General features: G+C 36.3%; 1 protein-coding gene across 1 annotated transcript; it reads left to right on the top strand.

The window, feature by feature from the left end:
• Window positions 1–141: 141 nt before the first annotated feature.
• Window positions 142–13,141, top strand: LOC104082755 (adenylosuccinate synthetase isozyme 2 {ECO:0000255|HAMAP-Rule:MF_03127}; the record flags this gene model as incomplete). The annotated part of the gene is made up of 7 exons (XM_009585991.1): window positions 142–223; window positions 2,076–2,202; window positions 5,057–5,211; window positions 5,639–5,763; window positions 6,826–6,923; window positions 11,681–11,830; window positions 12,587–13,141. Coding segments are annotated over 7 exons (790 nt in total), but the record flags the coding sequence as incomplete, so codon positions are not given.
• Between the last annotated feature and the right edge of the window lie 248 nt (window positions 13,142–13,389).

The following is a 13,389-nucleotide window of genomic DNA, read 5'->3' as shown; positions in this document are numbered from 1 at the left end:
TATAATTATTAAAATATTTTATTGTTTAAAATTGTTTAATCACCAAATAACTGCAGATACGTAACCAGTAAAACCTAGGGTTGGTGGGGGTGCGAGGAGGAAAACAAACAAAAACCTTAGTGAAGCATATTTGCCTTCCAGGTTCAAAGTGTTAGCCAATCAGTACAAAGCGATATATCCTACCTTAGAGATAGATATTGAAGGGGAATTGAAAAAGCTCAAGGTAAGTCTGCTTCTGTCTGTTAAATGATATAATCCCTGTGTGCAGTTGCTGATACGTAAATGTCTTGGTGACTCATGCTCATGCTTGTGTGAGGAGTTAAAACATAATACATATCATGGGAAATTGGTATGTATCAATTTTGAAGAGTCTGCTAGCATCCTTAAAGACACTTTTGACCCTGCTTTATGCAGCATTTCAAAACTTGGTTTCAAGAGAAATATTGTAAAGTTTAAGAAAAAGGCTTGTATGGGGAGAATTATTTTTCACTTCTACTTGCTCAAACATACTGGCTAGGAGAAAAAAAAACAAAACAGGATTGTAGTTGGGGAAGGTATGTTTCATTGTAAAGCAGAATATTAATTCCTTGTCTCAGAAACTTAAGAACTGAAGTAAATTATTATTCTAAGTAATAAGCCTTAAGGAAAAAAAAATACTGTCTAACAACGTAGAAGGACGTAAGTTGATAGCAGCAGAACTCATGAAGCCTGATTGCCAGCAAAGTAGTCTTGTGGTTAATTATGAATTCTGATTTGCTCTTTTCCCTGTAATTGGGACAGTTGTGAGATTTCTCACTAGTATTAATTCTCTTATGCCTAATTGTGCAATTTTTGCAGTGCACGCAAGTTATTATTTGAAAAAATTGTCAGGTGTCTTACCCTTACCCGGCCTTTTTGTTCACGCATTTTATAGAAACTTAACTGTATGAGATTTTTTTTTTTTTTTTACCCCGTAGAAAACTTCAACTAAATTTGACAAATTGTTTAAAACCATTGAGGTATGTGTGAAACAGGGGAGCGCGTGCACAGTTACATATTTAATTCCTTCAGAAAATCAGGCCAAAGAAATCATTCTTCTTGTATCTTTAGTTGCCACTAAACACAGTTTACCAGCTCTAGAATGGAGTATATGGGAGTTCTTAGCACTTCTGTTTGTCTTACTTTAAATAATATCTGTTACACATGTTGAGTTGTAGTATTTTTATCAATATGTAGACCTAAAAAATCAGTTACAGTTGAGTGTTTTATAATGCTTTATAGTTTACTTAATGCACATTAGGATTGCAGAATTTCTGAAACTCATTGTTAGGGTGGAAACATAATATGTATTTGTAGCTTGAGGAAAATTACTTGCACTTAATGTTTGTTTTATGCTAATGCACTTGATTAAATTCTGAAAGACAAAGTGTTATATTTAATGTGAAGTGAATCATTAGAATGGGAACTTCCATATGTTCTCATGGGGGAAGAAGGCTGTGTACCAAGTGTTAATCTGAACATTACTGGCTTCTTACATCCAGCTATTCAGTGGCATTCAGGCACTTGACCCTTAATTCCAATAAATAACTTCTTACTTTTACTTACAAACATACCAGTATATATATCACAAATTAATGCCGCTTTACAATTATGTGCATTTGTTGGCTTCAGGTGGCCAGAAGTGGAACATCCCCCACATGCTGGTTTTGGGGGAGAAATTTTGAACAATTGGAAATGAATACAGTAAAGTATTGCGATTGTGCTCAAGCTTGAATATTTCTAAAGCATTTCAAAAGTTTGATTTGTATTTATTTTTTCTTTTTTTTTTTCCTTTTTTTTCTTTGTTTTTTTTTTCTTTTTTTTTCCTCTTTTTTTCTTTCTTTCCTCCTAGGAAGAGCATACATCTCTGTCTGATGTAAATCTGAGTCTAATGTTCTTCCTTCCCTTGTTCACATATTATGGCATATTTAGCATTTCTTTATGTTTGTTTTTCAAAAGGAATAAGAGCATTGTTAGGAGAGAGCAATAGCACTTGTACTGTGGCTGACTTTATCATAATGAAATTATACTAAACAATAGTCTTTTGTATTATTCAGGGCTGCATGGAAAAAATAAAACCAATGGTAAGGGATGGTGTTTATTTCATGTATGAGGCTTTACATGGACCACCAAAGAAAATCTTAGTAGAAGGTGCAAATGCTGCACTGCTGGACATAGATTTTGGTAGGTATAACCTTTTTGAGACACATTTTGCTATATACTTACGCTGTGAAAGAGGAATACTAAATACAAACTCTTCCGTGCTTAGCTGTTCTTGTGGCAGAAGTGTTTTGTATTTTGGGAGAACAGTACTCTCTATGACTAGCAAATAATTAGAGGGGGGGGAAGTTTTTAATTAAGTTCTTTCAAAAAGCTTTAGACTCTCCCAAGATAAATTATTTGAATGACAGTAAAGATCAGGTGACTTTTCTTAAATAGAGTGTAGCTATTACTTCAGTGTCTATAAATTTCATATGAAATGGCGCACAGTTGTATACATCTATGGAAAACACGGGAGAAGAAAAATGGAGAGCTTTAAGAGGCAAAGTATATATGCAAAATACTTGTTGACTTTTGAAGAATCAGCTTGCATTTTTTTAAGCCCTTTATATAACACTTAGTTTTCCACTGTTTCACGACATAAGGAAAGATGTTGGGAATCTGGATTGCTAATGAGGCAAGAGTGAAAAGATTATCTCAATCAATTTGAAATTATAAATGGTGTGTTTTTTCTTAAAACACTGTAGTTTTGCTAATAAAATCAGAAGCTTCTTGATAGAAGCAGCTTTTTTTTTCTGAGATTATTATGGTTTTTATCATTATATTGTAAGGACAGATAAATTATTATACCTCTGTATAGGCATAAGCAGCCTATATGATTGGCTCCTGCATTTTGTCACATTTTTCTTCAGTCTCACTAGTCTTGTAACTGCATCATTTTTATTGTTGGAAAGACGCTTAAGCCTGAAATGGAAGCCTGTAAGGACTACTGTCAAACAAATACACAATTGGCACACACTCTGCTTTCAACTGATAGGAGTTCTGATATTGGGCATTTTCAAACACACCGAGTTTGAAAGCCTCTTCTTTTAAGAGGAAGATATGTCTAAGACCTAGTGACTATAAGTGTAAGCACCAAGTTTTCCCATGATAATCTGAATATTGGAAGAAACTTCCTTTTTTTTAACAAGTCAAAAAAAAAGAGAAAAAGATGAAAGAAGTTTCTAAATATGCTTGTCACAGGGAAATGTTTGATGCAAAACAAGATATTTGCAGAAAACTCTAGGGGGGGTGTTTTTTGTAAGTAGCGAGGATTTTAGATTTCCTATAAGTATAGGAAATGCAAATAGTCTGAAACTCATCAGGTATGTCTATAGTACATACAGAGTTGTTTGGGTCACTTAGATTTTTCTCCTGCCTGTTCCGTGAGACCCACACACAGAGAGAATATCTGCTCTCCTTAGGTAGATACCATCAGTGGATGATTGGACACTTGGGTTAACAATAGACAAGTCCTAGTCAAAAGATTTGACAATGCCAAATTTGATTATTGAGCATTCTGAATGAGGCTATTTTCTGTGCCTCGGTGCACAGAAGTCTTAATACTGAAGTGAGTTTTATGAATGTGTGTCTGTTGGCAGTGAAGATGGTAAATCCCCAGCCTTGCAGCTCATGCAGCTTTTCTGGAGCGTGTAATGAAGCTGCATGTGTCTGGGGGTGGGCATGTAGGTGTGGGGGAGTGTGGTCTTCTGTGTTTTTAAACACTGAGTGAGGATAAACCAATGTCAATATAGCAGGCTGGAGCTGAAAATTAATAAGAATTGTCTCAGACTCAGTTTGTGACATCCAGTAGCTATATTTACCTGTCAGTAAAGAAAAGCTCAACTACTGTGTCCTAAGAAAGAGAAAGACTAATTAGTGCTTGCAAACTGCTGTTACATATCACCTGTAAGCCTGTGTCTTTCTCTTGAGAGATTTGAGTTAAGCAAAAGAAGCTAGAGATACCTGAAGCTAGTCTGCAAAACCTCACTGAACAGTCTCTGAAACATTTTGACTTTTTAAAGTTGTCTGTATTGCTTTCAGTTCCTTTTGTCCTGGCTGTTCCTCTCTTACCCATCTCTGACTCTTACACCAAAAGAAAAAAAAAAAGTCTGAAGCGTGAGGCAGAAGTCTCTCGCTTGTATGTAGTTACTGTGTGGCTGAAGCATTTGTTCACAATTCAGATAAACTAAGGACTGGCATGCTCTGTTTCATCTTCCATTACTTCAAAAAAAAAAAAAAAAAAAAGTGTAAACCTAAGGATTTTGAGATGTTTAAATCTTTTATCTTTGCTGTCCAGGCTGCTTTTTAAATGAGGGCTGAATATTTAACTAGAGACAAACTCTCACCACGAATGGACTAGACTATATTCCAGGAATCTCTTTTTTTTTTTCCTTTTCTTTAATTTTCTTTAATTGCTTAAATAATTTTTTTATTTGATTATGTAAGCAAAATTGTTCTTTCTAGAATTCTACATTTCTTTGCAATTTCTTATCCTTACAACGTGCTGACCAGTTTGTAGAGCTTGTATTTTGTTTTTTCTCCCAAAATGAAAAATGGTAAACCTTTATTTTCTAACCTTTTAATACCATTTTCTTAAGTCTCCCTTCAAATTTTCGCATTGTTCTATTAGTGAGTATATTTTATATAAGATAGCAAGGCATGGTTTTCTGGTGTCTAATTCCAATTTTTGACTTCTGTGAGCATTCAGAATTGTTACGTAGTCAACTTCTGCCTCTGTACCAGTTGAAGTAAGTGGTAAGATTTCTGCCTTTTTCAATAAAGAAGGATCAGACAATGTACATACAAAGCTAAGAGCCCATTAAATATGTTCTTGACCACAAAATACATTTATTGTGTGTTTTGTTTTATTTTTTACTGTTGTAAAACCTAGGTAAGTGCAATGCAAGAACTATTCCTCACCAGGTTAGATTTTTTTTTTTAATAGTTTAACACCAGTGTTTTTTAATAAGTTTTTAAACCCAATTTTTTTTAATAGGCACATATCCTTTTGTGACTTCATCAAACTGCACAGTTGGAGGTGTGTGTACAGGTCTGGGCATGCCACCGCAGAATGTCGGGGAAGTGTACGGAGTTGTGAAAGCATATACAACGAGAGTTGGAATCGGTGCCTTTCCTACAGAACAAAATAATGTGAGTATTATCAGCCCTAGATGTGACCTATAACTGGGTGAAATAACTTGGTGTGTCTGTCATGTTAAATCAGTGTTACTGGTTAAATGCAAGTAGTTGACTGTGTGTTTGGATGTCTCATTCTTTTGATTCTACACTGAGCTTACAGGACTGCCGAAACTGATTATCAGTTTCTCAGACTTTCCTATGGAATAGAAGGCTAGAGCAGGAACAAATTTTGAGAGATTTGCTCAAATAGCGTTCTCTTGAATTAAGAGATAGCATTTTATGTTTCTGTTTTCATCCCAATGGACAACTCTGTGAAAAATTGGGGGAAGAACTTTTAAGGTAATTTACAGTGTCGTAAAATGTTAAGTATACACCTGCATCATGTACTGCAAATTAAAAAGAAAAAAAAGGTTCATGTAATGGTATTACTCTCTGTTAGGAAATTGGAGAATTGCTGCAAATGAGAGGTAAAGAGTTTGGTGTTACCACTGGTAGAAAGAGAAGATGTGGCTGGCTGGACCTTGTGTTACTCCGATATGCCTACATGATTAATGGATTTACTGCGTGAGTTATTTTGACGGCTTTGCTGGCAACTTGATATAAAATCATGAAATGCTACAGATTACTGTAAATTGGACATATACTAGTTAGTAACATTCAGACTGTTAGTATTGATTTGTTGATTGTTTTGATATTTTGATAAATTAACTGTCCCTCATTTTTCCTAGCATTAAATGGTTTTATATTTGACATTTTCATACTTGTAAATTTTTCTTTCCTTTACTTGTAGCACATTGTTATTTCTCATTTAAAATGATCCAAGAAGCGCTTACGTATCTTAGTACTTGATGCTTCAAGCTACCCCAACCCCTGCCATCCCACCAAGCCCAAATCAAATCAAATGCATTACAAGGGCCTTAAAACCTGATAGAGCTTGTGGGGGTTTGTTTTGTTAGTTTGTTTTAAAAATAAGACAGATGGGAACCCATCAGTATCTTCAGCAGTATGTGTAAATGTAGAAAATTTGGATATGACTTTGGGATTTTAATTAAAATGAAAAATAGGTGTCTGAAACAAAACTGGTATAAAATTTCTATTAGATCAAACCGTGTAAATACATTCTTTACTTAAATTTTCCTGTTTTTCTTGTCCTTTGGGTTTTTTATTTAAAATAGGATGCAGCCAGGTATTTACAGAGCCAGTGTTTGATTATTCTGCCTTCACTGTAGGACAGGAACATTTGGCAGAGGACAGGAACAGACAGCAACAGGCATCATGCTATGAAACCATTGCAAATGAATGGTCATAAAGTATCTTGGCAGCACCCTGACCAATTAAAATTCTAACTTAAAGCTAGAGACCAGTCACTTTAATTGGAGAATACATGTTCTTTGAATTTTGCCATTTTCTTACAGTACTAGGTCTAAAGACACAACAAAAAGGCTGTCTAAGTGTGTGTTTTTAAAGTCACACCAGATAAATAGATTAGTGCCATACAAGCTATTTTTCTAAGGAAAGACAATTAATTGCAATGTGCAGGAATCAATATTTCTTTTGGTATTTTTACAGTGTGATGAGAGTTGAGAGTTGTTGAACTTGTTTAACCAGAGTAATGTTTCTTTATAGATTGGCGCTTACCAAATTAGATATCTTGGATGTATTTCCAGAAATCAAAGTTGGTGTTGCATACAAACTAGATGGTGAAATCATACCTCATTTTCCTGGTAGGTCTGCTTGTTTAACAGTTTTAGGTGTTGGTGAAATGTAATCTGATACTTAAATGCATTTGACTTTTACTTGTAAAATTTATGACAGGAATGTGTTACTTCAGCATCAAGCCATTAACGTCTTCCCAGATGCACCAGAGACACCCTGTACCATACCTGTTCCCGCACCCTGAAGACAGCTGTACCAAATACTGTCATTTGTCTACTAGAACGATGCAAAGTGCTATATAAAGCTTCTTAAACGTAAAAGTTGCTACTGCTTTATCCCTTTCCTTTAATACAGCCTGCATTACCTGCAAGCTAAATTGGAAGCTGGTTTCACACTCTAAACCCAAGTGTCTTATTCCCACTACTGTATTCATCCCCTCTTCTAGAAGGACAGGTCTTTCTCATGTGGTGAACCACATGAGAGAACTGAGCCGGTTGAAAAGCCAGGTTTTTCTCTCCCTGTGTTATTTTTCTAACAGTTCAGTTCCCTTTAATGGTTCACAGAGCAGCCAAAAACCTGTCACACCTATGCAATGGAAAAGAGGGAAAAGGGGTGGGGGAGGAAATGAGCAATTAGTTCAGGTGAAAGCAAGACTATTTTCTAATGCAGCACCAACATACATCAGCTTAGCATCATAGAAACTATAGCTTCTGAGGAGGACAGTGGTCAGTTTAGTGATCATTTTTATCTGAAAAATGTATCTGCATGTTAAAATATTCAAATATCACAAAACATTGTTTTCGTGGATAACGCATCTTTTTCAGTTTGCTATAGTAGAGATACTCCAGAGAAAGGAAGAGCATTAACCAGTACTAAAGATTGGGCTTTCTGATTTTCTAATGTGCGCAGAGATGCCCGTTTCCATTCTAATTGCTACCTCAGAGTTTGACGCTGGTCACAGGTTACAATTTTTCATACAATATCAGCAGAGAACTTTTTGTGGGTGAGAAGATCAACTCACAGCAGGATTGATGTAGTATAAAGATGTAATTATGTGTAAAGAAATAAGTGATCATCTGCCAGTAGTCCTTGAAAATAGCACATATCTGTTAGGGAAGTTCACAAGGAATTAACAAAAAGACTTCTGTTTCTCCATGTGCTTGGGGGAGTTCTCTAATTGATTTGCCCTCCAGTATCTTCAAACAAAAGTGCCAGTTACAATCTGAATGCATACTGAAATGAAATGGCATGGACTTCTATTCAGGAAATTTAGTACTCGTCTTGCACTAAACCAGGGAATGCTTTTTCCTTTTTAAGACTCAGATATTCCCTGATTGATACCCTTATCAAAATATTAAGGAAATTTGTGTGTATTTTAGATGGCCTTTGAATATAATGGAGATTGCACGTTTGAATTGAGAACTACTCAGCAAATGCTTCATCTGTAGCCCTGTCATCTAACCTGGGGGCTATTTGGACTATCTTGTGCTCAAGCCAGGAGGACCTTCTCTGGCAGTCTGTCATTAAAGATGACATAAACAGGTGGCCATGTTTTCTGGTACTAAGACTTCAATGATTACTTTTTTTTTTTCCATTCATTGTGTCTCCCAGATGGGGCCAGAATCTTGTTACAACTCTTGAGGTCAGATTTGCTCCCTGTATATACCCAGGTAACAGGTAGCTGACCTTTGGTCATAGCAGCACAATGTGGCTCACCTGCCTAACTGTATTTTTCTTTACTGTATGAACAAGTAAGAATTCTGGTAGAAATTTAGTAGAAGCTGTTGTCTTTGCTGTTGACATGCTGTCTTCCTTAAGTGTCAGGAAGGAGTTTGAGCTGAACTTCTGGTAAGCTGGAGGATGCTGTCTCTCACAGTGCCTCTGTGTTCCACACCTCTCTCTTTGCTATACTCCTCAACATTTGGCAGCATTTTCAGCACATATGCTGCAGGTTACTTATTACCCCTGCCCCTGGCATAAAAACCAAAAGGTAACTTTCTTCCCACTTTGTGTTTTGCAGACCAGTAGATTATTTCTGATGTCTACATCTCTGCATGCTGTGCACTTGTATAATTTGTTTTTTTTTTTTTTTAAACTTGCCACTTTGACATTTTTAATTTAATTTAGAAGAGATCTAGTCTGGGAATCTCTTGCTGGCAAGGTATTTCTTTCTCTCTCCCCTCCCTACCCTCCCACTCTCTTGGAGGTGTTAGTGATTTACCCTTCTTGTGAAATGACTGTTCTAAATTAGAAGCACGCACGGTGCCCACCATCTCAGGAAAAACATGCCATGTTTCATATATTGTTCCTTTTTCCAGCTGGATCAGAGAATCATACAAGTCTCACTCAGCTTTTTTAGCTTAGATTTCTGTGGGCATTTCATAATCTCCTGTTAAAAAAGAGCTGAAAATGTCTTGTAAATTTACAGCTGACTTCAGTTGGTATCATTGAGGCTGTAGTCTTTTGCTATGGAGCTGGCCAGTATTTCCATTTCTGTTCAGTCATAGGAGTTTATGAAAGAAGGCTAGAACTCCCTGCTGGCTTTAAGCTGATCAGTTCAAAAGGAATGTGAAAGCCATGGTCTAGTCCTGCTAGTGTCTCCCTCCTGTCCAAGTTCAGGTGTCATTGATCTCGACACAGACAGACACAACCTCTACCTCTGGAGACTTTGGAAACACAGATCCTTAGGAAACTGGGAGATTATTTTGGAGAAACTTTACTTCATGCTTGCTTTTTTTCCCTGGGCATCTACTGTAGATTAAAGAGCTAGGACACTGTGGTAGATGCATCTTTGGTCTGACCTATATGACTGGTTTTATGTTCAGTTTCTGGAAATTGCTGGAGGATCTTTTTCTTACAATGGTGCCAAGATCCTCAATTTCAGCTATTCTTTTTGAGTTGGAAGTAATATCACATCATTCCCTCTCCAAATTATAGTACCAGACTACCAGATATCATCATATCTGCTCTCTCTGTTATCTAATTCAGCTGTTGATAAGGAATATTCCAGAAAGCCTAAAAGATAAATCCTCCTAAGGGAAGAGCTGAGAGAAATCTAGATGGTGACTACATATGTAACTACCCTGAGCTCAGTTTATGGCTTATCTTTACCACACATCATCTTTCCTGCTGGAGCAAAATGAGAGAATCATTTGAAACATCAAGAAATGTATCCCTTCTTTTTCTTCCTCTCTTTTAGGGAAGTAAGGAATTGAACTAATACAGAGTAATGGAAGACTGTAGACAAGATTAGACCATTCTAAGTTCTAAGTGCTTTCACCTTTCTCCCAGCTAGCCTCATCAGAGGGGCTTTGAAGTAAAAATGCCTGTGGACCTCTAAGATTAGGTGTTCAGTCACTTTCCCTCTTCAGAAAGAGGGAGGCTAGCGTGTTATTCTAGATCATCTGCAATGCCCAGAGATTAGTTTGTGGTTTTGCACTTTGAATATAGCTATTCTATTTTACAGATCTCCTGGACAGCAGATAACACCTCAGTTGTTACTGCTGATGACATTAAAGAAAGTGCTTATCCTTGGCCTCTGCAACCCAACATCCTTAATGTGCCTGTCTGTTTGTCCTGATTACAACAAGTATTGATTCAGGGTCATTTGCCTTAACCTGTGAATATTTCAGTCCAAAAATTGTGCATTTCTTACTGTTGTAGGCTTTGAAGTCAGTAGAGCATAGTCCTCTTTCACCCGTACTCAAAATGCCTAGTTCACAATGTTGTCCTTACAACATTGCTACTGTTGAACTCTTACCTGCACCAGGACACATTATTCAATATGCTGAGCCTGAGTTTGTTGGCTACGCACACGCTGGAGGAGATTAGCTATGGTTTTGTATTTGCACCTCGACTGTGCCTCTAGCACCTAAAACCCTTTCCCAGGTTGACTAGCTGTCTTTGCAGGAGTGACTTGATCTGAGACGTGGAGCCTACATACATAATTACAGTGCCTTTGGCAGAACCCTGTCTTTTTCAGAAGGCAAGAATGCCTGACACTTCCCACTTTTTATTTTGACCATTTTCAGGCTTAAGGCTTTTGTTTCGCTGCCCAGTGTCATTCCAAGACTAATGTTCAGGTAGTTACTGGAATGATTCAATTGCAGAACAATGTGCTTAGCATCTTTTCCAGTACTTGAAATCATCACAGGATTCAGAGTTAATGGACAACATTGTAGCAAGTTACTAAATGAAAGACAAAATGGAATATACTCATTGCTTCTATTCTGAGAAGTAATTGGAACAGTTACTGTTCATACATCATGTGGGACTCCATAGTGGTTGACAAATTTGTTGTAGAGTTTTGGGGATAGGGTCTGTGGGCATCAGAAGTCTGCTATGGATAAACTACATCTTATGACCATGTTTAGTAAAAAAACCACTTCTATGCCATTTTAAAATATGTTTTAACTGCCTGATACTGACAAGCTGGTACCTAATTTTGCTTTCACATCACCAAATTCCCTCATGAAGGGGGAGTTGGATCTGGGTATTTGTTCAGCAAAAAAATCAACATTTTGGGGAATTACTTTTCCTGGAAAGTTCTTTTCTGAACTGAAAAGATTGTGGTTTAAGCAAAATATATGCATGTGACTGTGAGTACTGGAATTCCTAAAGTCTAAGTCCTGATGGTTGCTGGATTTTTTTTTTTTCTGCTTATGTTAACAAAAAAGGACACTTCAGCACCTTCAGTGCTGGTATTATCTTATGAGTAAACCTCTATGTATAAGAAAAGAATAAAAAGCTTTACAGTTATGTGTTTAGTGGTAGAGAATATATAATCTTTGTAGACATAATATTTTTCTTTCTGTTTGCTTCTCAGCCAACCAGGAAGTCTTAAATAAAGTAGAGGTTCAGTATGAGACACTCCCAGGATGGGATACGGACATATCAAATGCAAGGGCGTTTGATGAGCTGCCTGTAAATGCACAAAATTATGTTCGCTTTATAGAAATGGAGTTGGGTGTTCCTGGTAAGTAAAACAGATCTTGTTGTTGTTTTGGTTTTTTCCTGCTCCATGAAACCTATCTTGTACTTTGCCTTAATGAACATTCAAAATATTGAAAACTAGTTTGTAGCTGTGCTTATTCTGATGTACCTGGTGATGCTTGTAATTATTATCTTTTTATCTATCTATTTAGCTGTTGAATTGAAAATTTTCAAAAGTTTAATATGCATTCTTTCTTTGGCTTACACTATAGTTCTTGTTCAACTGAGATTTTTATAACTTGCTTAAGTGTTTTTCAGATTGGTTATAATAGGGGTTTAGTTTATAAGCTGCCATTATAAAGTAAGCGGGACTACTGGTATATTAATGTGATTAAGTATATGTGACAGTAAGAGGTCCTAAACTAACAGATTTCTCTTATGCTCCCTAATAAAGATGATCCTGTGGTTGCATCCAAAGCTGGGAATTAGGAGATGATGCAAATCTTTACTTTTCTGACAGTTTCTATGTATCTTTTTTCCTATCATCTGCAAAAATGGATTTATTTATTATGGCAGCTTCAAGACTGTTCCTGCTTTTCTAAGTTACCAATGCATTCGTACTTTGAGAACAGTAGACATAGTTATAATTTCCTAACGTACTAATAGTGTATGCTGTGTTTTTCTTCAGAGTATGGTACTTAAGACCTTAAGTGCTTAAGAAGATAAGTTTGTATCTTAAGATACAATCCTATCTTGCTTTGTATTACTTATAATAAAAGTTTGCTTTTCTCTCCTGCAGTTAAATGGATTGGAGTAGGGAAATCCAGGGAATCAATGATCCAGCTGTTTTAAAGATTTCAGATGCATGGAAGAAAGCACACTCCTCAAAAGACTGCTCATTCTTAAATGCATTAGTAGCCCGCAAAGCAAAGATGTTGGAAAGATAGATTTTTTGCATGGAAAGAAATGCTAGAGTTGATACCCCCAAATCAATCGCTACTCCTGAAAGAGACTTTAACATGAACCTGTATCAGTTCTTGTTCAACTGCAATTTCCAAGACACTTGTCACTGTTGTTCAAGGTGCCATCAGATTTTTTTTTCTTTACCTAATATTTACTTCATAATGTAATTCCTGTTTGAAAATCTAAGGTAGCATTACTTTCATGACTGTTTGTTATCCTCTCTCTGCTTTTGGCGGTGTTACTTCCCTGAAATTTTAGACAGTAAAAATAATGCAGTTTTGCACAGATAGTTTTACATCCTCATTATTTGTATTCCTAACGCTGTTGTATTCTTAATGGCTGCTCTTGTGAGTGATTAAAGAGGGGGATTCTGATTTTATAATGCTATAAATGCTGTCTAAATTATTGTGTGATCTGTTTTTTAAAAAAAGATGTGATGCCAAGTTGTTAAGAATGTCCAGGTTTTTTAGCTGTGTAACACAGAAAACTTACTCTTTGTAACTCACAGAGGACACTCAAGTGTTTACCAGGAAGTGTGCCCAGAAAGTTAGAAAATTGATATTGTAAAAAGTTCATTTGCGATTATTAAAGAACTGTTCTGATTTTGAGTTAAATGTTTTATAATGTTACTCTTTTTTT

The sequence above is a fragment of the Fulmarus glacialis genome, unplaced genomic scaffold (genome assembly GCF_000690835.1).
Source record: "Fulmarus glacialis isolate BGI_N327 unplaced genomic scaffold, ASM69083v1 scaffold15799, whole genome shotgun sequence".
NCBI lineage: Eukaryota > Metazoa > Chordata > Aves > Procellariiformes > Procellariidae > Fulmarus > Fulmarus glacialis.
This window is presented reverse-complemented; position numbering and strand designations above follow the sequence as displayed.